Genomic DNA, 25,555 nt, shown 5'->3' with positions numbered 1-25,555 from the left:
ACAGTTGTGTGCCACCATGCCTGATTAATGATCACTTTTTAAAAAAAGATTAGCTCTCCGCTCCTTATAGTATTTTCTAATTAAATTGAAATGGTATACATTAAAAGATACATACATATGAAATGTGTATGTTCATATTAAACATATAGTTAAATGTGGATTAGTGTTTTAGTCAAATTTTTCACTGCTGTGAACATAAGACCTGACAACAATAATTTTAAAGGAGGCAAAGTTTACTTGGGGGCTCACAGTTTCAAATATCTCAGTTGATAGACAGCTGGCTCCATTCCTCAGGGCTTGAGGTGAGGCAGAACAGAGTGTGGCGGAGGAATGAGGCTCAAGATGTCATACCAGAAAGCAGATTCACGTCGCTGTGAAGATGGCGTCGGGCAGCGGGACAAAAAACTTCGACTTTTGCCGAAAGTGGGACAAAGATGAATACAAGAAGCTCCCCGAGAAGAGGCTCATGGAAGAGAGAGAAAAGAAGGGTGGAAAACCAGTGCAGCCAGTCAAACGGGAACTTCTGCGGCATAGGTACTACAAAGTGGACTTGGAATCTAAGCTTGGGAAGACAATTGTCATTACCAAGACCACCCCACAGTCTGAGATGGGAGGATATTACTGCAATGTCTGTGACTGTGTGGTGAGAGACTCTATCAACTTCCTGGATCACATTAATGGAAAGAAACATCAACGAAACCTGGGTATGTCTATGCGTGTGGAACGTTCCACCCTGGATCAGGTGAAGAAACGTTTTGAAGTCAACAAGAAAAAGATGGAAGAGAAGCAGAAAGATTATGATTTTGAGGAAAGGATGAAGGAGCTCAGAGAAGAGGAGGAAAAGAAGAAGATGATGAGATGGCAGCTGTGATGGGCTTCTCTGGCTTTGGTTCCACCAAGAAGAGTTACTGAGGCTTTCTATGCTTGGCCTAACTTTGGCCTATGCTGGACCTAACTTTGTGTGTGTGTTAGGGGGATCATTTCTTTTTGGGTACTGGGGAAAGTCCTTAAGAGTGTCTGTGGGCAGGGCTAAAGGGTGGGTGTTTGTGGCTTCCCTCTACTGTGGGAGAGGACACAGGATGCAGAGGTAATGCTGTGGCATATTCCTTTAGCTTCCAGTGTATCACAGGAATCACAAGACCTCTGCCCATCTGAGTTCCCAATAAAGAAAGTCCTCACCTTCTGAGACTGCTTTCCCAAAACTCCCTCTGCATCTTTCCCTCTTCATCTATCTAACCTCTTGTCTGAGCATCCTACCTTTATCCTGTGTTCTGCCTTTGTTTTATTTTTGACTTGTTCAGCCTGCAACAGAAGGATTCTCTGGGTCCCCATTTTCCAGCTGATGCCATATTTTTGACCAGCCCTGCCTCCCATCCTGCCCTATGGTTCTCTAGCCTCCTCCTGTGCATGCATGTGTATTTCTGCCTGGGTCAATGGTATGTGTGGATTGTGTGCATGAATCTGTCACAAAGAGGGGAGCCTGAGCTAGAATCTCAGAGCATTGCTGCCCTGGGGCCTGATGTTCTTGGTTTCCTTAGCACATGTAACAGGAAATTAAATGGGATGAGTGTTTGGTGTGAAAAAAAAAGAAAGCAGAGTCCTCTGTTCAAGGACAAACTATGTACCCCAAAGTCCTATCCCCAGGGACCCACTTCTTCCAGCTCCACCCTACCTACCTACAGTTACCATCCAGTTAATCCCTATCAGGGGATTAATGTAGTGATAGGTTAAAACTCTTATAACCTAATCATTTGATCACTAAACCTTCTTACATTGTCTTACACATGAGGTTTTGGGGGACACTTAATATCTAAACCATAACAGATTATTTTAATACATAGGTACTAAGTATATTTAGCATCTATGTCTTTTAGGCTTTGTTTTTATTCTCTAACCACAGATGATATCATATGGATTCATGATACAAATGTACACCTTTGAGGAGAGAAGTGTTTCACCAAGTGTTTCACAGCATAGGAGGCTGTCATAAAAGTAAGATAAAACTGCTAAAATTTTAACAAACTCTTAAAGGCTAATTGTAGGTTTTCAGGAGTCACTGAGAGTCCTGGCTGCAGCATAAGTCCATGTTCACTCTCAGGGTCTCTTTGATAGGCCTCCAGTAAAGCTCATGAGAAAGGGCAGGGCAGGACAGAGCCCACAGAAGCTTCAAGCATCCCTTTCCCAGATCCTTCTCTTACAGGAAGCAAATGCTTTAAGATGCTGAGGGAGGGTCAAGATAGCCTCCTGCTCCCAGGAACCAGACCAAGTTTGAAAGTTTGACTGCTTTGGGAAAAAGGTAGAAGCAAAAGCTTTTTTTTTTCCCCTCCCCCTAGTTTGGATGAGGTAGGATAGTCCTCTCTCTTTCTTGGTCTTAGAGAAAATAAGATGATGCTGAGAGAGCGAGCTAGAAATAAAATCTCTGCGAAAAGAAGAGGAAACCACTGTTGCTTTGCCTTGCACTAGTTACCAACAGTCTACTTCCCGAAGAGGGTCAGCAAACTCTCACCACTGGCCCTAGTGTGGAGAGCAGGCTGTGCCCTGCTCTGAGTTGCTTCATGATATATAGGACAGTAGTTTTCAGGATGTGCCTGACTTTGAGTTATTCCATTTTGTAAAGCAGCAGTTTGCCATAGGTTGCTCCATTTTAAGCACAAGTGCCATGGTGGAATGACTGAGCATCTTGTTTGTACAAGAAATAACCACCATCATGCTTGGCCCAACCATAAGGCATGGTTGATAAATAATTGTTAAACAGGACAACTTATCAAACTAAACCAAGGAGTACCTGCTCATGTGGACATTCCAGATCACATCAGGAACACCCAACAAAGGAGCTTATCAGCTTCACCTGACACAACTCTCTCATCTAAGACCCATAAAAGGAAGAGTCCCCCTAACTTGGACATGGCAGCACACTGACACCATCACCTGGTCACTCATCTCAAGCCTTGTCCAGGAAAGAGTCACCACAGCGATGAACCTCAAATTTCCTGTATTTTTGGACTTTAGCACAGTGTGGTTTCTCTTGCCCATGACGACAATGCCGCCCACTCCAAGCTGACACTTCATACTGACACTGTGAAACCAAAACTGCCGACTGTCCAGAACCTCAGCTTTGACAGCTTTATGGGACTGGTTCATTAAAACCATTATCTGACCACTTACAGTGACTCCTCCTTGACTCTTCGAGTTCATCTCTCTCTACCTGTGCTCTTGGCACAGTATCCTGTAACCCTGTGTCTACCTTCACCTTTCTTAGTCTTTCTGTGACCTAAATATGTGCATGTGTGTATGTATCTCTCTCTTTCATCTTTCTATCTCTATAATTGTGTGAAGCATGTTGTGTGACTTTAGTGTTACAGATATTAGAAACTGGAATAAAATAACTTGTGATTTCCCAACTTATGATTATTAGGTGACCCATAAGTATTTGGTGAATCATCAATGATGAAAGTGGTGTAACCTGTGAATTTATTGGTATTCAATACATTCCAACATTATAGAAAGAGACTGAGGTGTTTGTCTATGTTAATGGAATAGCTCACTCATGACACCTTGCCAAAAACTTTCTGCTACTGAGTGAAAAGGAAATGAAAAATATGCCCTCCAATGAAAGGGGAAAAAAACCCTCTGGGATCAAAGATCCCACACTGATAGAAGGTAGAGATCCACTCTACCTACAGAAGAGAGATTCATTCCTGCAGAAGACTCCCCACAGGTCCAAAGATGAGCTCAGCTGCTGGGGAGGAGTGTGGAGATAGCCAAGTCACACAGGGCTTCCCAGGATTAAGGAGAGACCAAGGCAACTCAGAATTTCTTTTTTCTCCAACATTATCATACTTCATGTGGCAAGGCACAGAAGTGTACTACTGGTAGAGGGGCAAGAGTTTAGGGAGAGAATCCATTCAGAGTGCAGGTGTACAGGACCTATTAAAGTCAGAGAGAAGAACAAGAGCACTGCAGAAGAACCTCCAGCTCTCCAGACCCTGTACTGAGTGCAAGAGAGCATCAGCACATCACTGGAAGAATTTGAAGTCTGCCGTGTACTGATGGTGACCATAGAAACAAGAAAGCATAGACCAGCTCAAGCCTCCACTGAGTAAGTGCAGACTTACAGAAGAGGTGTCTGCACTCTGACTTGACATACAATGTTTGCCGTTCAATAAAATGTTATTAGAAACACAAAAAGCAAGAAAATGACCCATTGTCAAAGTTTTTAAAATAGCTTTTTTAATATTTAAAAAAACTCAGGAAAAAATCTAAAAATGGACATGAACACAAGGAGAACATTTTCAGAGACATTATATATATATATATATATATATATATATATATATATATATATATATATCTCACAAATGAAAACAGTGGAGCTGAAACTATTATATCAGAAATAAATATTTCTTTCTATGGGCTTATTGGAAGACTGGACAAAGGCTGGGGGAAAAACTCACAGTGAATTTAAGGAGATTAACAAAAATTATCCCCACTATACCACAATGAATTTAAAAAGAGTGAAAAGCAATAGGCCATGGAGGAGCTTTGCAATAATAAGAATTATATTCGTCTGTTAACTCTGCAAATCAGAAGATGATAAGGTGACATTTTTGCTATACTAAAAGAAAAGTGTACCAACTATTACTACATAAACAAAGAAAAAATATCACATCATGATGAAAGGATCAATGCAATTAAGTAGCATGACATTTCAAATGTTTGTATACCTAATAACAGAACCTGATGACATACAAATCCCAAACTGATGAATTGAAAGAACTAATCAAATCCTTAGTTATGGTAGTACACTGCTACATGCCTTTCTCAACATTACCAGAATGCTTAGACAAGAATCAGTAAGGATATAGATCAAATTGATAAAAGTGATGTACATAGAGGATATCACTCAATGAAATAAAACATTCTGTTCAAATGCACATGGAATATTCACTAGGCTAGAACTTAATTAGGGAAAATAAAAAGCACACAAATTTAAAATAACTTAAATCAGAGATGCATATTCTCTGACCATATTGAATTAATAAAACAATTAACAGCAGAATATGTCTAAACCCTCCCATACACAGAAATTAATATATTTATGAATGACATATAGGTTAGGGAATAAATCATAATGGAGACCTAAAAAGATTTTAAACTAAATGGAAGTTGAAGAGCAACATAGCAGAATTTGTGCCACTCTGGTAGAGGGGCACTTGCTGAGCTCGTGTTTAGAGGGAAGTTATAAAATGCTTTTCTTAGAAGAGAGGTCAGAAATCAAAGATCTGAGAATCTATCATTAGAACTAGAAAAATAACAAATTAGCCACAAAGACAGCAGAAGAAAAGAAATAATAAAGACAAAAGCAGAAATCAAAAAAATTATGAACAGAAAAATCAGTAAATAAAAGTAACAAAAGCTGGTTCTTTTAATATAACAGCAAAGTTGATTATTCTAGAATAATTGAGAAGACACAAATTATCAAAATCAGAATTGAAAGTAGTGATGTGAGTGCTACAGACATTTAAAGACCAAGTGAATATTATTAACAACTTCCTGCTAATAAACACAACAACATAAAACTATACAAATTCTTGAAATACACACTTTCTAAATCCCCTTACGAACCACTGTTAACCTAATTAGCTCCTATCTATTAAAGTGATTCAGTTTGTAATTATAAAACCTTCCCACAAAGAAAACTCCACACTTCACTAGTAAATTCTGACAAATATTTAAGGAAAACATAACACCAGTTCTATCAGAAATTAGTTGAGAAACACTTCCCAAATCATTTTATGAGGCCAGTATTACTCTGATACAAAATTAGACACACGTTTTTTAAAATAAATACTATAGACCCATATGCCCCTAAATACAATCTTTAACAAAATTTTAGCAAATAAGATTTTGCAATATAAATAAGCTTAAATGCTTCATGACCATTTGAGCTTTTTCCTAGAAATCCTCATTTGTTTTAACACTTGAAAACTAATTCACTATTTCAGCACAATAACAAATCCCTATCTTCAATGCAAAATATGCAGAAAAATTTGTGGCATTATTTGACATCCCTTCTTGATAAAAGCTCCTCAAATCTAAGAATAAAACATAACTTTCCTGAGCCCACTAAAGGGCATATTAAAAAAAATCTTCTTAAAGGTGAAAGACAGATGCTTTATCCCTAAAACTTGGAACAAGGCAAGAATATACCAATGTTTTCAAAATTATACTGAGTGTGTGAGCCAGTACAGTTAATCAGAAATAAGAGAACACATAGAGTTTAGAAAATATGAAATGTAATTTTTTTTTGCACTGGGGATTGAACTCAGGGCCTCACACATCTAAAAGAACACACATCAAATAAAATGATATTTCTATGAGTGCAGTAGGCAGCCTCTGAAACAGCTTCCTCTTGTTCTTGTCTGTGTAAAATTCTCCAACCTTAAGTATTGTTTAGAGTTGATTTCTCTAAGGTTAGCATCTAGTCAAAGTAATGGTATTTCACTTCTGTGATTAGGTTTCAAAAAAAGTATGGCTTCCATTTTTGATACTCATTTTAACTTGCTCTGAGAAAAGCCAGATGCCATGTATGAGCTGTCGCTGGGAAGAGGCACATGTGGGAGGAAGAAGTTGATCATATATTTACATAAATCTCACTTAAAAATAAATGATTTGAAGAGACACTTAACAAAGATGGCAAAATGATCATAAAACATTATGGATTATTAGGGAAATGCAAATTAGAACCACAATGAGTTTGCATACACCCAGTAGAATGGCTCAGATTAAAAAACAAACAAATAGTACCAAGCGCTGGTGGGAAGATGGAATATATGAAAACCCTCACGTGAATGTGAAATTGTATAACCACTTTATGAAATCACTGGAAATTTCTTAAGAAGTTCAACATATACCTTCTTTATGACACAAATCACATGTATTCATGAAAGAGAAATAAAAACATCCACACACAGACTTATAATATGAATGTTATGGCTTCTTTATTCATAACCACCAAAAGGTATAAGCAACCCAAAGTTCTCTAACCAGTGAGTGAATAGTAATTCATGCAATGGAATAATTCTCAGCTCTAAGGGAGTGAACTACTGACACACAATAAATTTCAATAGCATTAAGCAGAAGAATTCATAATCAGAAACCTACATGCCATATGAATTCATAAATATGACTTTATAGGGAAGGCAAATTTATAGAGAAAAAATAAGGTAAGTAGTTGAGAGTAGTTTCTAGAGGCAAAGTTGGTGAAAGGAAACCATCTAGAAAGGGGCATGAGATATCTTTCTGGGAGATAGTATTCTGTATCTTAATTATGCATGTAAGTATGGAGTATATTTGTTAAAACTCATCAAACTGCTCTCAAAATGGGTAAAATTATTGTATGCAAATTATAGATCAATTAAAGATTTCACATAGGGAGATCCTTCAGCCTTTAAAATCTTTATAACTTTGATCTGAAATAAGCAAAAATCTAAGTTTGATAAGAGATCTATTTCAGTATGAAGAACCAAATACCTTGTTGCCCTGTCCACATTTTGCTGTGATGTCAAGTAAGCTTTTGAATTTCTCTGAGCTCAAATAAAAAATTCTTTACCTACTTCACAGTCTTTATAAAACCAAATTGATTTACTACTTATTTATTTATTAGACAGCTCAACATCTATTTATTTAGTGTTTAAAATGTGCCCGATACTATGACTGGTAGGGATCAAGTAATGAGCAAATCAGATAGTTCTTAAATCTCATGGATCATACAATTTAATAGGCACAGTTAATAGTAGCCCTGGTGCATAATATTTTCATGTTAGGAAATATGTGGAATAACAGGGACATATAGCTCAAGAGTGCAACCTGGTTAAGAACCAATAATTTTTTTTTAAAATAAGTAATTGAATTTTTTTAGCTATAACTTGAAAAAAAAATGAACCAGTTGTTTATGAAGAGAGAAGAAAGAAGAGATAAAGGGTGGTAAATAGGACAAAAGCTTGAACTTAATCCACAATGGTGGATTTGATAAAAACGAATGCAATTAGAGTATTAAATTAGAAAAAAAGAGCCTAGGATAGCTAAAGTTGTAAATAGGGACCTAACAAATAACTTACAAAATGATATCTAACCCACAGACTTGAAATGCTTTGTTATAAACCAGACCATCCATGTATATTTTGATCTATTTCTCTGTGATTTTGATTTGTTTTTTCTTGTGTATCAGTTTTATTTTATTCTATTGTTTACCAGGGATTGAATTCAAGCCCTCACACATGCTAGGGAACTGCTCTACCACTAACTAAGCCACATCTCCAATCCTTTTTCTTTTGAGACAGGGTCTCACTAAATTGTCCAGCCTGGCCTTGAATTCATCATCCTCCTGCTTCAGCCTTCCAAGTACTGGGATTACAGGTGTGCACCACCATGTCTGACTCAAAATTTTTTTATTTTCTGTCTAAATCCTAAACACATGGACATTGTCTAAATGTATCAATTCAATTGTTACTATGTATTGAATAGTAAAACATGGCTTCTGCTAGGATCCGTATTTGGACTTGTGATCTCCTCTCATAACTTTTAAGACTATTGAAATGTTTCCTTCCCAGGTAAGATCTTCTATTACTACTTGCATACTCCCTATCACCTTTCTCTCCCAATATATATCTCCTCTTAGCTTTTATTACAATTTAAAAAAGTTCATGCCTGACTTGTTTATTGTCTTCTATCCTCCTGTAATATAATCTTCATAAGCATAGAGGTATTTACTTTTTATATATAATGATTATTATATCCCTAGCTTCTAGAACATAGGTTGGTATAAAGTCATGCAATCCATAAACACACATTAAGTGAATGAATGAATATGTTATGTTCATTAAAAAAGAAAAAAAATCTACCTGCTAGAATTTTTCATTTTATGTTACGAATCACTTAAAAATCTACATCTCCATTCTTATAATTAGCCAAAATTCTGAGAAAAATGTAAAAATTTCCACCTTAACTTGTTATACCTACTTTCATAGCTCAGCAACAATGGGTCACAGATTCAAATGTGCTGGTTGAACACAGGATTGTATTACCTGACTTTATAGGTTTTCATTATCTTACCTATTGTGTGAAGGAGAGCACCCTGACTGTAAGTCTGAGAGACTTCCTGTGTAAGGGGTTAGCTGCAATTGGATTCTACTTTCTCTGTTTTTATGCTTCTTTGCTAGCTGTTGGTTGGTGAGACAGACTTCTTCCCCAGGACTTGATATCAACCCATGAGACATAAACCATGCAGAGGTGAGAAGATCTTAAGATAACTGGCTATAAATACAATCTACTAATTTATTCTATGCTCTTGAGAATTGCTTCATTGTATCTGGTAGTAAATTTTGAGTTCTGTAAAGGACAGACACTCCTGGGGCAAGGGTGAAGTTGATAGTAATGGAGGAATGTTTGGGATTTGTCTTTTTGAAGTTTAATGAAATTTGTTCCACAAATTTATTTATATGCATACACTCACACATGCTAGAGACAAACAATGAACAGGAAGTTTTTGAAACAATCCCCTTTATTTTCATTAATCATAAAATTTCTACTAAAACTACACAAATATATGTATATATCTTGTGCAATATTCTTATTATATGCATTTGCAATTCCTTATCAGAATATATAGTTAGGTAGATTTCCTATGCTTTTTTCCTATGCTTTTTCTCCCCTGAGTTTTCTATGAAATGAGAATGCATAATTTTATAGTTTCTATCATTAAGAGTTGTTGTGAGAATTAAACAAACTAATTTAGATAAATACTTGGAATAGTGTCTGGTCCATAGTTAGTATTTATTATTATTAACCTGAATGAAATAGATAGTCACTGATCAGCCTAAAAATGATGATGTGACAGAAAATGTTAGCTACCAGAAATTAGATTAAATGGGATGAATGTAAAGACCCAAATGCAATCATAAACCCATATATTAAATTGTTTTATCATATATATATATATATATATATATATAATTTTATTTACTGAGGGATTTTGGGGGGTGGTTATTGCTTAGCTCTCAAGCAATATAGAGAGAGCAGTGTGGTTTGAACAAAATTTTTACCTTGACGGTGGATGGTCTCTTCAATTCCTTCGGAAATCTGGTATTGCTTTTGTTTTAGTATGTTCCTAGGTAAAGTCAGTTCTAGAAGCTTCTGCTTGGCCTTTCCTTTATACCACAGGTCAGGAAACCAAAGTGATGATTCTCATGAGTGTATTTTTTTGAATTATCCATTAAGGAGCTAGAGAAATAACCACAGGATGGTAAAGGGCTGTGAGACTGAGCTTTAAAACTCTGCGGATTACTACAATGTGCTACTCTGACTGATGGACCACAGTGATGTTTTTGGTCCCCTGGGATTAGTGTCAGGTCAGAGCAAGGATACATTAGCCCCCCCAAGAGATGGATCATTCCTTATCTCCAATGTAGCTACTTTGGTAAAAGTCAGAAGCTCAATAGTAATGACAGTACAGATTTTTGGCAGTGTGCTGGGCTTCAAGGGGATTCAGTCTTCCTTGCAGTTAAAGTGTTTTCAATTAATGCTGGAAATTTATTAATGAGCTGTGATTCTGTTTTTATGAATCAGCTTAGACTTTTGTTCACTTGACCTAGAAAATTTCAGCTTCTACGGATCAAGTGAGAGTTTGGTGAACTTCTCATCTATCTCATTTCCATTTTGGAAACACCATGATCCATCAGCCCATGCCACAGGTCTGCACAAGCCAGACCACATGATCGCTGCTTTGACTCTGCTGTCATTCTGGTACCATGTCCACCTTACCTGTGGTGATCAAGCGCGTGGCTCTTGGCTCCTCTTCCCATTGCATTTGGGTTTCCCAATTAAGTACCATCAGTTCTCATTGCAAAGTTTGGGCGACAGGAAAGTGGGAGAGCTTTATAAGAATGATTGGGATCTACTCAAAAACTTATTTCTCACATTAGCAGTGAAAGCCTGAATCCTGGATCCTCCTAGTGTGGTTGAGTGTGTCTTTTTTAATTTTTTTTTTTTTTTTTTTGAGAAAAGGGAAAAAGGTTTATTTATTTGCTAGCAAAGGAGAAACACAGGGGACTCCTGTCCCAGAGGCTGTGATTCTGCCCATCAGCAGGAACAGGGGGCTTTTAAAGAGGAATTCAAAGGCTGCATTCCATGTGTTCTCTGTTGGAGTTGTAATACATTTGTTAATTTGGGAGAAAGTAATTTCTGAGATCTTCTGGTGCCATTCCCCGAACCTGGATTACTTTGATCCTATGGTGACTGTGTGCTCAAGGACAGGTAACTCTGTCTAGGATGGGAAAGATTGAGTGTGTGTGTCTTAAAAGACTAACTGGTTCTAATATTCCAGTCTCCCTAATTTCCTCATCTACATTATATCAATGTAGGTCTAGGCATGCATGTTAAAAATTTAACTATTTTTAATAATTGTAGATATTTATGGAGTTGATGCGATAGTACAACACATTTGGAGATGTTTAAATCAGGCTAATCAATATGTTCATCACCTTATGTGTTTATCACTTTTTTATAGTGAAAAAAACCTACTCTTACAGAGTTTGAAATATGCAATGTATTGCTATTAATTATTGTCATCATGCTGTGCAGTAGGTCCGTAGAACTTATTTTCCTTACTGAAATTTTGTGCCTTTTACTTACATTTCCCTTTCTTATCTCCCACCTTGCTTCTTCTTTTTCCCAGCCTCTGGTCATCGCTATTTTATGTTTTGCTTCTGAGGTTAGCTTTTTTAGTTTTTGGCGTACACAACATCTCTGTTTGTATGTGGTGTTGAGGATCGAACCCGGGCCGCACACATGCCAGGCAAGCGCGCTACCGCTTGAGCCACATCCCCAGCTCGAGTTTAGCTTTTTTACATTCTGCCTATGAGTGAGATCATATGGTATTTGTCTTTCTGTGCTTATTTCACTTAGCATAGTGTCATCATGTTCATCCAAGTTGTCTCAAATGGTAGCATTTCATCTTCTAGCTGAATAATATTCCATTGCAAATATATAGCACATTTTCTTTGTCCTTTCATCTCTCGATGAAAACTTAGGTGGCTTCCATGTCTTCACTATCAGGGATGCTGCTGCAATGAACATTGGAGCACAGGTACCTCTTTCACTTCCTTTGGATTGATGCCAAGAAATGAGAGTGTGTGTTATTTAATTCTGTTTTTACCCTTTTTGAGCAACCTCTATATTGCTTTCCAAAATGCTATAGTAATTTTTATCACAACTTTTTTTTTTTTTTAATGATGGTACTGGAGATTGAACACAGGGCCTTGTGCATGCGAGGCAAGCACTTTACCAACTGAGCTATATTCCCAGCCTTAAATGCTATAGTAATTTATATTCCCACCAAAGGTTCTGTTTTCTCCATGTATTTTCTGACACTGTGTCTATCTTTTTAAATAATAATAATTCTAGCAGCTGTTAAATGATATCTCATTGTGGATCCTTATCTTACCCCATCTGTAAGAATCAACTCAAAATGGATTAAAGATGTAGACAAAGTACCTGACACTGTAAAATTACTAGAAAAATCATGGGGAAAAACTCCATGATATTGGTCTGGGCAGTGATTTCTTGGGTATGATCCCAAAAGGACAGACAATGAAAGCAAAGATAGACAACTGGGATTGCATCAAACCCAAAAGCTTATGCACAGAGAACTAAAGAAGTTAACAGAGTGAAAAGACAGCCCACAAACTGGGAGGAAATATTTGTCAATTATGCATATGTTAAGTGGATGATATCCCAAATATACAAGGAATTAAAAATGCTCAATAACACATATTAAAAATGGTTAAAGGACTCAAATAGACATTTCTCAAAATAAGACTTATAAATGATGAACAGATTACTAACCATCAGGAAGCCCACATTGCTAAACATCAGGGAAATAAAGTCACAATGAGATATCACTTTGTTGTGTTTTTTGTCTTGTGTCTCTTTTAACCTTCCTCAATTTCAATTTTTTTTTGGCATGGCAATTTTATAGATAACAGTGTGTATTTCCTATTGCTTTATACTAAGTAGTATAGAAAATCTGTTCTTCAAATTTTAGTCATATTAAGATTGGCTAGTGGGGCTGGGGATGTGGCTCAAGCGGTAGAGTGCTCGCCTGGCATGCGTGTGGCCCGGGTTCGATCCTCAGCACCACATACAAACAAAGATGTTGTGTCCACCAAAAACTAAAAAATAAATAATAAAATACTCTCTCTCTCTCTCTCTCCCTCTCTCTCTCTCACTCTCTCTTTAACAAAAAAAAAAAAAAAGATTGGCTAGTGGTTTCAGGTGGTCACTACTTAATCTTTTTATCATAAATTTGATTTTGATTAGTATTTCATTATGAGTTCTTTGATGAATCTCTAATCCAGTCATTCTTTTTATGGTTACCTGCATTTGTGTGTGTGTGTGTGTGTGTGTGTGTGTGTGTGTTACTGGGGATTGAACCTGGGACCTCATACATATTAGGCAAGCACTCTACCACTTATTTGCATTCCTAGCCCTTTAATTTTTTTTTTTTTGATACATGGTTTCTTTAAGTTGCCCTTAAATTTGTGATCCTCCTGCCTCAGCCTCCCGAGTTGAGTCACTGGGATTACAGGTTTGTGTCTGATCAATTTAGATTACTTTGAAATATAGCCACTATAGGAAAGGAAAGATAAATACTTAATACTTTTACATTGTCACTTTTTAGAGTGTGATATTGGAGCCTTAGTTACTTTTAGTGGTATACTATGAATTGCTTTTGTTTTTTATTTCAGATATAATTTTGAACTCCATCTATGCTATATATTTAATAGTCTGCAGTTTTTAATTATTTTTGCTATCCCAATTGATAAGGCTTTTGAAAACTGGGTCATCTGCATGTTAAATCCTGTGTCTGTGTATTTTTAGAAGGACAAGCAAGAAAGCAAGAGGATTTAGTGACTCATGGTCACTATTTCAATGTGAAGTAGCAGGTGAGGCCATCTTCTGAGAGGTGCAGAAAGTAACTTAGAAATTCTAAACATTAGTTACTGGAAATAACTGTTGAATTAAGAAAAGAGTATGAACCAGAAAGTATGCTGTATGTGCTAAGGATCTGACTGACAATGAGAGCTGTAAATTTTCAGCAACATTAGTTGCATCTGTTCAGCTTTGAAACTGTCATCTTGGTTTTAGAAACTTGGGTGATAAAGATGGGATGATGAGTATAAAATATTACAGAGATGGTTGATTTTAGAGTTAAGTGCATGGAGTATGATACAATATTATTAGATGATCTTCTGAAATTAGGGTTGATATGCTGCAGTATTTGGATTTGGGTAGGCTATTAGGAAAGGAGAAGGGTTACAAAAAATGGTACTATTAGGAAATGAGAGGTCACTGATGTATGTTTTACATTAAGAACCAGAACATCGCCATGGGAGTAGATTGATGAATCCTGGCAATGGTTACATTTATTGCAATTGCAAAGATTGTAACTATGCAATTGATGTTAGCTTTTCATTAAGTAGGCCATAAATTTGAATAATGGTGAGTAGGAGCAGAATTGGAAATAAAGAGACTTTGTTGTATAATAAATTCTTGATGGATTTAAAAATAGTTATACACTTGGTGTTTTCATATTTTATGCTTTGATTTTGGAATAGATTGCTATTTCTTGCAAGGAATTTTAGCTTTCTTTTTGCACAAATTTATTAGAAGTGGCTGTATGACCTCTTTTACTGTGCATATTCAATGAACTCATTACAACCTTGAAGTAAATATAGAGGCAAATCTCTTTAAAGGGAAACATTACAGGAATCACAAACTTTGAAATCATTATTTGAAGTTGGAAGGTATAAAACCAGTGAATATTTTCTTCTTTTCATTTCATATTTTCTGTTTTATAAATGTGGATTGCTATTTTATGTACTTTTAAAAGAGTATGTTACAAATTACAAACATTTGTGTTTAAAATCCCTTTTATGTTCTAGCACTTCAAAATATTTTAACCTGGTATTTCTCTTATGTACTTTCATTTATTTAGCACCACTTACTTTATTACTTAGAATTACAATAAATGATCATGATAGAGTGATCTATTAAAGCTGTTTGTGATCTTAATTTTATAATATGAACTAAAGTTTATCGGTGTACTTCTGAATGCTAAAGGCAATATGGGGAAGATTCAAAAGAAAATAATATCTCCTCATCAGGAGTTGAAGATCATTCAGTTTTACCAGCTACTATAGGTATGCAGTGAATACTTATAGGACTGATTTTTTTTTTAAATGGACTTTATCTCCTCTCCCATTTCAATTGTAACTTTAAAACTTTACATTGAGCTTTGGTGGGGCTTTTAGTTTTTTTCCACTTCTCCTCATGGTTATCGTTTCTTTATTATAGTTAACACATGAGTTTCACTTAGGAAGCCTCTATAATATTGTTATATTGATGGGAGTATTATATGCTTGTGGATTTATTTTCTTCAATAGTGAACCCTGGAGATTAATGTGCTTCCCATATCCATTTTGATGGGTTTCTTTTTGTGGGTACATACTACTGCTTAAACTTGGAGCAGTTTGTTATACTTGAGACAACAATATTTGCCACTGCTGTCTTAACAATACTCTTGGGTCTAGTAAAGATAGTCTATGTCCATGTATTTGTTCCTAGGAATTTGGCAGAAGAGCTCTTCTCAACATATAGACTTTCCAGATACAAGGAAAGAATTTTTCTCTGGTCATTTAATCTGAAGAAATAAATGAAATACATCAAAATTATATGTCTTAAAATGGGGCTGGGGCTAAAGGTGTTTTTTGTTTTCAAAAATAAGTCTGGTACATGTCAAGGAAAATGTTCTCTCCTGCTGCAGAGAGAACAGTTACTATTTCTCAGAAAAAGAGAGTACATGGGCCAAGAGTGACAAGTTATGCCAAAACTGGGTTCTCCTCTCATTAAGACTGAGAACAAGGAGGAGCAGTATGCTCACTGTGTTAAATCAGAGTAAGTGCTTCACGAGAAGCACTCAAGTCCAGATGGCTTGAGTTAGGATAATTATTTATACTATTTTCTACTCTTATCCCCATTTGGTGGAGGTATTTGTACATAATGTTACATGCTTATTTTTAAAGGAGGAGACACAGGCATAAAAAAAAAAACTGGAAGAAGCATTTTTTAAGCCAAGAAAAGTAACCTTGATATGGGTGCCATGGAGTGATTTACAGTCTTTTTTTTTTAATTACATGTGTTGCATCTTCACATTTTAGTGTGCCATAAACTGCTCAGGATTTAGCTTCTCGGTATTGATGTAAATGTACAAAAGGAAAACTGTCTTTGATGAAATAAGTAGTCTAAAACAGAGACTTACTGAGTTCCATTCTTTCACCATCCATGTTTGGGAAAGATCACACTTTTGGAGGGAGGATGAATATCTTAGTATCATTGGCCATGGGGAAATGTCAGATGAAAAATAAAGAATTAAAGAAATAAAATAAATATGGGTGGAATGGTTCTTCACAAATAAATTTTGGTTTACTTGTAACCCAGAATGACAGAAGCTTATCTGTTCTTGGTCTATCACATTTGTCATCATTTATAAAGTTTTGGTATATAAAGTCAATCCAACTGATTCTGTAGATTTATTTCCAATGATTCCACTTAGGCATTGAATTTTATTTAAAAAATTTAGTTTTAATAATATTATTTCTAATAACGTACTATGAAGGATGTATAAAAACCCTTATGTTTGCTAGTTTACAAAACATTAGTATTGTATACTACTAATACCCAGCAAAAATATATAAATAATGAATTAATGGGCATTTGAGACCCAACACTCTTTCATACACACACTCATATACATTCATTCACATTCACATGTTTACTCATATACTTACACTCTAACATTCACACATGTACTCACACATATCCATTCACACAAGCACATACAATAACACACATACATACACTAACACACACATACACAAACACATTCACACATACATACACTAACACATTTTCACACACAGTCATATACATAAATACACTCAGGCACACTGACATAACACAAACATATACACTCACACACACATACACACCCATGCACACAAACATACACACACATATACACCCATGCACACACACTCACACAAATGCACAAACACTATCCCACACCCTCACACACTAACTCATCCACCACACTTACACACATACATGTACTCGCACATACACATTCACACTCACATACACACTTAAATACACTCTCACTACTAACACTACTCACATGAACACTCACATTCACAAACACACATACACTTCTACTCATATACATTCACACACACTAACATACACACACATACACATACACACATACATATGCCTACACACATACACACTCAGACCCAAACACGCATAAACTAACACACTCAAACACACTCAAACACAAATACACTTTAACATGCACTCACACATGCACATATATACACTAACACACACATACGCACAAGCAAATCTACACACACATATACACACTCATACACACTCACATCCCAACACACAGACACACTCACACACATAAAACACACATAATACACTCAAACACACATAAACACAAAACTCGAACTTGTCAAATACTCACACACATACACACACCACACAAACACACTCTCACACTGACACACATACCTATACTTATTCACACATACATACGCACACATCCTTACACAAATACACACACAGACACACTCAGACATACACATACATTCACTTAAACATACACACCTACACACACTCACTCATACACATGCACACACACATGTACATACACTAACACACCCTCATACACATACACACAGTCACACTGAAACACACTGAAACATACTGAAACACATTTACACACAAAACAGACACATAAACACAAACACATTCACACACATAGTACATTCACACAAATATACACACTCAAACACATACACACACACACACTTACACACATATACACACATTCACTCACACACACATACTACAGTCTCACATAATACTACACACATACACACATACACACACTCTAAAAAACATACACTAAAAAACATACACACATATACACATTCAAACATATACACCTATACACACAAACACCCCCCACTGACTCACATACATACACACATCCACTCACACATGTACACACTACACTAACACACATACACACATACACACACTTACACACATGCGCACCCACACTAACACACTCAAACACACACACTCATTTAAATGCAATTAACATACTTAACTACTGAATTGCATACTTGTCTATACAGTATGTTGTAGAGCATTTACTGTTCATTTTTTATTTTTGAGGTGCTCAGAATTGAACCCAGGACCTTGTTCATACCAGGCAAGCCACATTCCCAGCCCAACAATGTATATTTTTTAACATGCTTCTATAATACTCATACAGTTTTCTATGTATTACAGGGTTTCTCTTCTACAGTTTAACTTCAGTGGAAAATATTTATGTGTGTGTGTGTGTGTGAGAGAGAGAGAGAAAGAGAGAGAGAGAGAGAGAGAAAGAGAAAATGAATATGTTGTTTTGGGGAAGGAAATTAATTCATTGCTTCACATTTTAATCTATATAAACATAGTTGAAATGAATGATATGCCACTTTGAATAAGGATTACAAATCATTGTCAAAATTTTGATGTTTACAATATTTCAGACTTACGCAAGCATACTTTTTGTGCACAAAATCTTCAAAAAAAGTATAATTCCTGTGGGGAGCCACATTGAGTTACCATGGCTTCCAGTCCTGATGCACCATGGGGATCTGAAAGATCACTGTAGCCTGGTGCAGTAGTACCATGAATTGTGACTCCATCTTTCCCCCGACTCAGATAGCAAGGCCAGTCTTCTGAGTAGGCATACCCCTGGGGTTGAGCTACACTCACCTATTCTTTTGTAATCCTACCCCTTTGCCCTGTTTGAGATAGAATGTTCAATGGAAACTCCCTTTGTGTGTCCCCTTCTCTTGCTCTGCCTTTGGGTGTGGCCTTGCTAGATGTCAGTCAACCTGCTGACAGCAGATATCATGAAGCTAGACTTAACCCCCCTGAAACCTGATCCCTTGCATCATTTGAACGGTTTTTCCCCAATAAAAGGGTTCAGCGCATGCTCTCTCTCTCTCTTTCCATGGACCCCTAAGGTCAGAGGAGCTGTCACAGGAACCAAAGGAAAAGGTATTTCTCTGTTTCTGGTTATTTCATGCAGGCCAGTTCACCTGGAATAACTTTGAGTGTTTAGTCATGGAGCACGACAGATTCACATTTTACAGGTAGATTCACATTTTACAGAAATGCTCAAGCAAGATAATTTACTTGTTACATAGGGAGTGATTGGCTCAATCTGGTTTAAAGTTTGTAACTATTGTTTCTTAATTTTCACTGCCACATGAAATTCCATAATGTGGATGTATCTTGTTTATCCATTCTCTACATGATGGGAATTTTCCCAGTTTTTGCTGATATGAATAGTTTTTCATTAAACATTCTTAAACATGTCTTCTGTGTAACATTGTTTTATGTTCTTTCTTCTCATTATCACAAATCATATACACAAACACACATTCTCATATACTAACACCTACTTACACACACAGTCACACTCAGTCACACACACTGGGTAATAGGGTAGGTAAAAATTCAACTTTAAAAAATAATTCCAAGTTATTTTTCAATGATTTTAGCAAAAAGTTTAAATATATTCTTTTGGTGCTAGCTGTCCTCAAAACTTCTGTTGCTAGTCTTCTTAATGTGTGCCAATTGGTTTAAAATATTTCCTTCGAGTCTTGATTTTCATTTACCTAGTTCACTGTCCTGTTTCCATATTTATTGACCACATATGTTTATTTATGTGAAATGTCTCTTCTTGATTTTATCCATTTCTTCATATTGGATAAATTTCTTATTGACTTATTAAACCTCTTTATTTGCTTTTTCAACTAAATTACTGGTTATATCTCCAAATCTGGGGTTGTTTTTTTAATGTGCTCTTTAAAATGTCTTTTGAAGAACAGCAGTTTTAAATTTAGTGCATCCATATTAATCTATTTTTCAATACTTTTTGAGAGTCCTCTGTAAATAAAATTCTATCATTGCTATTGTGGGTAATATTAAAAGTTCGAATTTCCTCACAACACTGTGTTTGATCACAATTGAAATACAGTTATTGGATTGGGTTATATAAAAAGGAAGCTAAATGTCAGCAGGTGTGGTAGGATGGTTCAAAACATTCTTGGATCCTTTTTTTATTTCATACTTTTACTTAGTTTTCTATTTAGTAACAGCCTCATAGATTATAAGCTAACAATGGAAAAATACTTCAGGACTTGATAATGACCTTAATTTCATTTGATCTCACTTCTCAGGCAACCAAATGCAAACCTTGGAGTCTCAAATAATCAGACACAAAAGGCATGATGTCCTTCCAGGTCACTTAATGGAGGGTCCACCTGAACACAGTAAAACACATTTTGCCTTTGTTTATCTTTTGTGTATTCTTTGATATTAGTTGGGTTGGCTGTTTGGAAAAAAAGGGAAAATATGATGATGAAAAAAAGTTGTATCTAAACAATTCCTCCCTGTATGTGATATTAGTAGCTGTTTACGTGGTGTCGCTTAATAATTGAAAAAAATCCACTACCAAGTAAATCATCCACTAATCTGAACTTTTAATATGATACTACCTTTTATGTCACTATTTTGCACAAGTTGACAGAATTCCTGGTAGTTATTTCTTGTAATAAGTTAGCATAGATTTGTTATCCAGAAAGCTCATGTAGAAAATGATAAGAAAAACTCTTAGAGGTATCAATGGGGAACAATATGAGGGGAATGGTCTTTTGAATACAGTTTTTATTGAGTGCCCACTATGTGCTATGCACTATTTTAGGTATGGAAGCTACAGAGATTAATAGAAGATACAAACATATCTTGTTCTTTTGGATCTTACATTCAAGTACAGGAGCAGTAACATTGGTTGGGTGGGTGATGATAGACCCAATAGGGCAGGGAAGTTATATAATATATTGGAATATATTAAATATTGTGGAATGCTATGAAGTCCCTTAATTCCTGCTATAGCAAAGAATACTTGTTTGTGTATGGGCATGAGAAGAAGAGATTTCACTATTTTAAATAAAGTAGTCAGAGAAAACATTAATGAGACAGTTCGCTTGTATAATGACTTGAAGGAGGCAAATGAGCTGGTATACCGACCCCCAAGGGGAAATGGGTTTATCATGCTTCAGGAAACAGCCAGAAGGTCTGTGATACTGGAGCAAAATGAGCAAGGGGACAGATGTAGGTCAGAGAGATGATAAGAGTGAGATTATATAGGAATCCGAAGGCACTGAATATAAAGTTTGATTTTTTTCATGAATGATATGAAATGTTATTAAGTGGTTTTGAGCAAGAGGACAATGAGAGTAAACTTTCTATTTAAAAAAGTTACTCTGGATACTGTTTTGACATTAGATTTTGTGTGTGGAGGGGTAGAGATTGGAATGCAGTGTGTATAGTTGAATCTATTGGAGTCATTCAGGTATGAGATGATAATAGCTTGTTGAGATTAGGTAGGATTAATACTGGTGAAATATGGCAGAGAAGTCAGGGATGATTCCAAGGTAATTGTAAGAATTGTGATGCCATTGATTCTCATAAGGAATATTAGTTCAGTTTTAAATACAAGTTTGATGAACTTATTAAACATTTTGATATCTGTGAGGATGTCACATAGGTATTTTGGAATAAGACTAAAAAGTTTAAAGGAGAAGTGTATTCTAGGGATGGAAATTTAGTGTGTGTCAGTGTACAGATGATATGTGAGCTCCCGGAATTCTGAGGTCTAAGTCTTTGACATCCAAATGCTGATGGTACGAGGGTGATCAAGATAACAAGAAAATGTTTCTGCAAAAAATTAGGGAGATAGAAGAAACACTATGAAAGACCAATTTAGGATAATAAGATGTCTTCAAAAAAGAACACTAGTGAGATAAGAATTTAAAAGTTTGATAACTTCTTGTGAATAATAACTTTTGTTACATAAAAAGATTACTTTCAAATTCATATGTTCTTGGAGGAAAATTAAAATTACATATGTTTTCTCTTGTATGTTTTAGCCTAACCTTAAAAATGCATGTTCCCTATTCTCATTGCTCAATTTTGTAAGATATTAATGCCTTGCTTGTTGTGCAAGATATTGGGCTGAGGAGGTAGGAAAATATACTTAGGAATGAAGTGCCAAATACCTCTTTTTATGCTGAAAGTGACCATTGCTAATGACTTCTTTTTTTTTCTTTTGTACTGAGGATTGAACCCAAGATGCACCCAACCACTGAGCCACATCCCCAGCCCTTTTAATATTTATTTTAAAATTTTGAGACAGGGTCTTGTTAGTAGCTTAGGGGCCTCACTAAGTTGCTGAGGCTGGCCTCAAATTTGTACTTCTCTTTCCTCAGACAACTTCACCTTTTTAAAGTACTTACTTAGTTACCAGCTTCTTAATAAAGACTGCCTTAGCAACCCTAGTAAAAATGCAATCTGTATATTAGTCCCCCAAATACCATGTGTACTCTCAGGCCTTTTGACCCTGTTCTAATTTTTCACAGCAAATGTCACCTTCTTAGATACCATATAATTTCCATGTATGTTGTTTATTTTTATGCCCTATATCCTCCCAAACAGGGATTTTTCTTGTTACTGTTCAATGATACATGTCAACATAGACACCTAAGCATAGTGCTGAAGAAATCATAAAATGAATTAAGAAGAAATGATTCATATTCTGTCATTCTGTCCTTGAATATAAAACCTTTTATTAACTCCCTTTCTCTGTGTTTAAATCATGATTTGAACATGCGCAGAGGCTGCAGTGCTGAATTTTTTTTGATGTGTCATTTACCAGTGGGTGCATATAGATTATTTTTATAATTCTTTTACTTCTCACTTGACAAAGGTTCCATATTTATCATTTCTTATGCTTTTTTAGTATTTCAGCATAAACTTTGGATACTTTGAATTTATGCAGAATATCATGAAGAGACTTTCATTAGGTCATACTTAGCTTGGCCTATCTTAGAAAATAGAGGACAATGGGTGGAAGTGGGAGGCTGGCTCCTCTCCTTCTCCTGGCCCATGAGTATCTAGTATATAATCCAGATCCTTATTCCTTTCTCTATGTCTCAACGTCTTTTGTTGACAGAGTTAGAGGAAACAGAGAAGATTCCTAGGGATGGAATTTTTATGTTTTTACCTTTGTTACTTTGTATTATGCTGTTAACAATTTTATCAATCATAAAGTCATTTAGTTATTTAATAATTTGTGTGAATATCTCTAGTATAGGATTATTGAATAAATTATATTTTTGATAATAAATACATGAGAAATAACAACATTATGTATGAATTTGGGGATACTGGGAAGAAGTACAGTATTTCTCAACCAGAGAGTTTGGTTCTTTTTTATTGTTTTAGGTGCATGTGTTAAATTGCCCTCCAGAAACACTGCATTAGAGGACTATAGCAAAAAACATAATAGCAAGTTGTTTCATCCATATTGGATAAAGTTTCAAAGTTTGGATAATTTTAATAGCTGATTGTTTTTATTTTGTTCTTTTAATGTATGTTATTTAATGTTAAGGTTGTTTTTCTTATAACCTGTATAAAATCTTTTGCCCATTTCTTCATATTTATCTTTTTTGAGGGGTTTGAATTTCTTATGTATCAAGCTTGTAACGTCTCCTTCAGGCATGTCTTGACATTTTTTTCTTTAGTAATTTGTCTTTTAAGTTCATCGTTTCTATTAGGTGAACCAATATTTAACATCTAAGTAGAGCAAAATTGTCTTAATTCATTTGGAATTTATTTTGGGGTGTGAGAGAGAAAGTGAACTAGGTACATGTGAATGCATATACAGATGGAGTTCTGTAAATGTGAACATTGCAATTAAGTAATCAATTGCCATAGTATGGTTTAAATCATTCATTTTTATTTCACCATTTATTTTCATATTATTTGCATCATATACTAAAAATTAATACTTCAGCAATTTACATCATTTTATATGTAATTTAAATATATCATGAGCTGTGTAAATAGCTGTGTAAACATACTTGGTTATTTTCTTGAACTTGTATACTATTGCCTTAAATTATGAATTGAGTTTTACTTTTTATGAGAGTCATTTTACTTCTCAGAGTTCTGGGTGTTTTTTTTTTTTTTTTTTTTTTTTAGAGAGAGAGTGAGAGAGGAGAGAGAGAGAATTTTTTTAATATTTATTTTTTAGTTCTCCCCGGACACAACATCTTTGTTTGTATGTGGTGCTGAGGATCAACCCGGGCCGCACGCATGCCAGGCGATCACGCTACCGCTTGAGCCACATCCCCAGCCCAGAGTTCTGTTGTTTGATAGTTCTTCTGCCCTTTTAACCTTCTACAGTACTTGGGGACATAGAGGCCTTAGCATTCCTTTTCTTTTCTCCCTCCCTGTTTCGTTTCTCTCCTTCACCTCCACCCACTTGAGAGGCTGCATTGCACCGTCTTGACAGGAGAGGGCACTATTGTGTAGGAATACAACAAAGTGCCCCAAATGTCCCAGTTTAAAAAAAAAAAAAAACAAACAAACAAAAAAAAAAACCCTTTTTATTTGAATGAAAATACTATGGGAAGAATACAAAAAATAAGAATCAAGACATTTAATTTCTCCATAAAAAAACAACCATGAGGCCTGGAGTTTTGGCTCAGTAGTAGAGAGCTTGCCTTGCACCTGTAAGGCATTGGGTTTCATCCTCAGAACCACATAAAAATAAATTTTAAAAAGGCATTGTGTTCATCTACAACTAAACAAATATTAAAAAAATAACCATAAAACACACACAAAATGTAAAGCAACACTACAAACTGACTTAAATATCCCAAGACAAATAAAAGTTAGACACATGAACCAAAAATTCACAAGGACCAAAATATATAAACTAGAAAGAAAGGTAACAATTCTTTTCCCCCCATTTTTACACACCCATTACAACTTTTTAATCTAAATAATAAGTAGTAACTACTTGTATTTCATTTCCTTTTCAGTATCAGTTTTCCTCACATAAATTTTTATTAAATTCATTCTCATCATCAGGCATTTTTTTCCCTAAAAACATGCAACATCACCATTGCCATAGTATGCAATATATTTTCACTTTCAAGATTTTAATTATATCTATCATATGAAGCAATGTTTCTGAATCTTTTAAACTATAAGCTCTTTCTAATTTGTTTTTTGCATATGTGTGATCACAAAATTCCTTGTAACTGGATCCTTCATTGCACAGTTTATGATAGGGGAACCTTTCCTAAAATGTTGTAAGTTCTACTTCTCTGACAATTACAGGCAAAAAAAAAAAAAGAAAAAAAAAAAGAAAACTCAGGAAAAGAATAGGCCAATGAAACAAAAATGCTCAAAATCAGATTATCAAAATTTTATACAACCAGGAGAACAAAGATAG

General features: G+C 35.4%; 1 protein-coding gene across 1 annotated transcript; it reads left to right on the top strand.

Moving 5' to 3' along the window:
• Positions 1–379: 379 nt before the first annotated feature.
• On the top strand, positions 380–1,524 carry LOC308658749 (zinc finger matrin-type protein 2-like; the record flags this gene model as incomplete). The annotated part of the gene is made up of 1 exon (XM_081311591.1): positions 380–1,524. The coding sequence occupies one exon, from the start codon at positions 380–382 to the stop codon at positions 869–871; it is 492 nt and encodes a 163-aa protein (XP_081167717.1). The 3' UTR covers positions 872–1,524.
• Between the last annotated feature and the right edge of the window lie 24,031 nt (positions 1,525–25,555).

The sequence above is a fragment of the Spermophilus citellus genome (genome assembly GCF_964194105.1).
Source record: "Spermophilus citellus genome assembly, chromosome: 10".
Classification (NCBI taxonomy): Eukaryota; Metazoa; Chordata; class Mammalia; order Rodentia; family Sciuridae; genus Spermophilus; species Spermophilus citellus.
This window is presented reverse-complemented; position numbering and strand designations above follow the sequence as displayed.